General features: G+C 34.1%; 1 protein-coding gene across 1 annotated transcript; it reads left to right on the forward strand.

Annotated features, from left to right (window-relative positions):
- The first annotated feature begins 229 nt into the window (after window positions 1-229).
- On the forward strand, window positions 230-1,714 carry LOC134701455 (orexin/Hypocretin receptor type 1-like). Its single transcript, XM_063562610.1, has one exon. The coding sequence runs from the start codon at window positions 436-438 to the stop codon at window positions 1,639-1,641; it is 1,206 nt and encodes a 401-aa protein (XP_063418680.1). The 5' UTR covers window positions 230-435; the 3' UTR covers window positions 1,642-1,714.
- The last annotated feature ends 1,459 nt before the right edge of the window (window positions 1,715-3,173 follow it).

Here is a 3,173-nt window from a genome sequence, read left to right on the forward strand (position 1 = left end):
TCGGGGCTTGCTTTTCTTATCAGTTCCTTGAAAGGCGGTTAATGCTATCATGGAAGGTATACACAGTAAAGTGCCAAATGCTAAACATTCCCTCAAAAAAATTACGAAAGCCTGTATGATTTCTTTGGCCGTTTTTACAATCTGTATCATATGACCACGTATCAAGTACAACAGGAACTTGTGCTGCTCAATGTTAAGATTATGCAAGATATACTCCTTTTCTCTACTCCCGCGCCTGCGTGAACTCTTTTACACTATTTAGTTTCATATCGCGTCGTACATTTTGTTTATCAAGGGTAATCTAATTTTTTCGTGTCTTATTATTTCCGTGTTAATCTCAAACTTTCAGTTTATAACAATGTAAAGAACACTTGAGTTTGAAGTAGTAAATTAATTATTGGTTCCGGGAAGGATTGACACGTTACAGTTAGTTCGATGAGTCTATTGCAAACTATACATTGCATATCCAACTCATCGTATACAACAAAGTACAGAAACATGAATACTAGCACAAATTTTGATGATGCCTTAGAAGATATCAAACGACGAGCTTTTCTATTGTATTGGAATGAACTAACATCAGAGTATCTTTTACCAAATACCATAGTTTTGGCTATGTACCTATTAATCGGATTAGCTGGAAACATAGCTGTCATTCTTGTATACCAATTCGGTTTAGATAAAAAGACAGATGGAAGATATTTTATAGTGCCACTGGCATGGATCGATACGACCGCTTTAATAGTAACAGCAGCGTTTAACCTTACTAGAAACATGAAGCCAGTCATATTCCCTGGACATGGAGCCTGCAAACTGCTTATATATTTGAGTTACGTTACAACTTGCACTTCACTTTTTCTTTTGAATGCCATTGCAGTGCAGCGATATTTGAAAATATGCAAACCATTTGGTTCACAAATGAATATGCTATGGAAACGTTTTTCTGTTCTTATTTGTACCATTGCGTCAGTTCTGTTGTACATACCTGTGTTGTTTTACTATGGAGTTGTAGAAACCATTAACCATTCTCTTGGTAACATCAGTGGACATCAATGCAACAAACTCCCTGGTACCCCAGGCCAGCTGAGAGGACTGAAAATATTCCAAGGATTTGGATTTTTTGTCACAATTACCAATGTTGTTACAATAACTGTACTATACATTTGTATAACAATATCAATAGTAAAGCAACTAAAGAGGATGAAATTTGTAAAAGTGAGGAGAGATAACGTTATAGTTACTACATCAGACGCAACAGGACAAACATATGTTCCAAAAATCCAAGTAAATCTACAGTCAGCGACAAGTGATACGGAAATTTCAATGGAAACCTCTACTCGAATGAATGAAATTAAAGAACATACAACTAAATCTGCTACAAAGAAATCGACTTTTAGAATATCTTTTATGTTTATGACCATTTCCATCGTTGCATTTCTTGCATACTTGCCATCATGGACATTTATAGTGATTGAAACGAATAACCCTGCATTTTGGAAAAGTCTTCCTCCTACTGCATTTCATATTTGTCTAACCTTGCGTCGAATGTACATGATTAATCATTTTTGTAATCCATTTATATATGGTGCATTTGATTATTCTTTCCGTGAAAAGATAAAGAAGATGTTTTGCAAAAAGTGATCAAGAAAAATGCAAAGATCCCGTTTGTTATGAACACAAAAATTTTCAAAGATAATAAACTTATATTGTGTAACATCGACTTTTCTTTTGTAATCGATCAGTTTACTATTTATGTACAAGTGGAGAAAACAAACTAGTGCGATAAATTCATATCCTGTTTCCTTTATTAAAAATTGTTTTAAGTTGAAATTACAATTTTAAGTTACAGGCTATTTAGCTATTATCTTTGTGATGTAGCTTTGTAAAAAATAAGACCAAAGAAAACGCGTTGTAAGTAACAAAAATGTTTATTTCTGCGTTGGTACTGATACATAGTCACGTATGGAATCATAATAATGCCATTTAGTGTTTAATATATATATATAAACTAAAGGCTCTAAAGAACCTGTGTCGCTCACCTTGGTATATGTGAATATTAAACAAAAGAAGCAGATGGATTCATGACAAAATTGTGTTTTGGTGATGGTGATGTGTTTGTCCACTTGTATTTTTGTTCATCTGATGAGTTAAGCCTTTTTCAACTGATGTTTACAATTCTGTCTTATGTTGTACTGTTGTGCAGGTTAGGGGGGAGGGTTGGGATCCCGCCACATTATTTATGTATGTGCCTGTCCTTATTCAGGAGCCTGTAAATTCAGTGGTTGTCGATTGTTTATGTGTTACATATTTGTTTTTCGTTCATATTTTTACATGAATAAGGCCGTTAGTTTTCTCGTTTGAATTGTTTTACATTGTCTTATCGGGGCCTTTTATAGCTGACTATGCGGCGTGGTCTATGCTCATTGTTGAAGGCCGTACGGTGACCTATAGTTGTTAATGTCTGTACCCTTTTGGTCTTTTGTGGATAGTTGTCTCATTGGCAATCATACCACAACTTCTTTTTTTTATATTTTACATCTTACATTACTGAACATTCTTGCTGCTTACAATTATCTCTATCTATAATGAACTTGGCCCAGTAGTTTCAGTGGAAAATGTAAGCAACAATTTACAAATCTTATGAAAATTGTTAAAAATTTACTATAAAGGACAATAACTCCTTAGGGGGTCAATTGACCATTTCAGTCATGCTGACTTATTTATAAATCACTAGAACACACCCGTGATATCGCGGGTCCGTGACTGAATTAAAGTATATAACTATGCGTAAGCCTTATTTTAGTATTGGTATTATCATCTGATAAAAGTCGTGCCGATTATAAAATACAGTTTCTCTGCTTTCAAATCTTTCTGTTTGAACCCGTCGACCTAGAACTCTTCAATTATTGGTAATATTCAGGTCCTTGAATTGAGTATTTTTAATCAACAGCATTGTCCAATTAAGTTCAATTCTTTGATTCGCTGTTTTACGTCATGCCCGCTAACAAATTGAAATCTGTACCTATACGCCTTATTTCAAGTTAAGTCCACATTTTTAGTATTCGTATTGTTATCTTAGAAAGTCTTACTAATTAAAAAACTACAATAGGGAACAATTTGACAATGATTGAATTTAGTTGTGTCGACCCTGTGATTATGAACCGTGTTTAAAG

This window comes from Mytilus trossulus, unplaced genomic scaffold (genome assembly GCF_036588685.1).
Source record: "Mytilus trossulus isolate FHL-02 unplaced genomic scaffold, PNRI_Mtr1.1.1.hap1 h1tg000244l__unscaffolded, whole genome shotgun sequence".
NCBI lineage: Eukaryota > Metazoa > Mollusca > Bivalvia > Mytilida > Mytilidae > Mytilus > Mytilus trossulus.

Excerpts from the sequence above, each read along its gene's own strand:
- LOC134701455 (XM_063562610.1), top strand. The coding sequence starts at position 436 with ATGAGTCTATTGCAAACTATACATTGCATATCCAACTCATCGTATACA.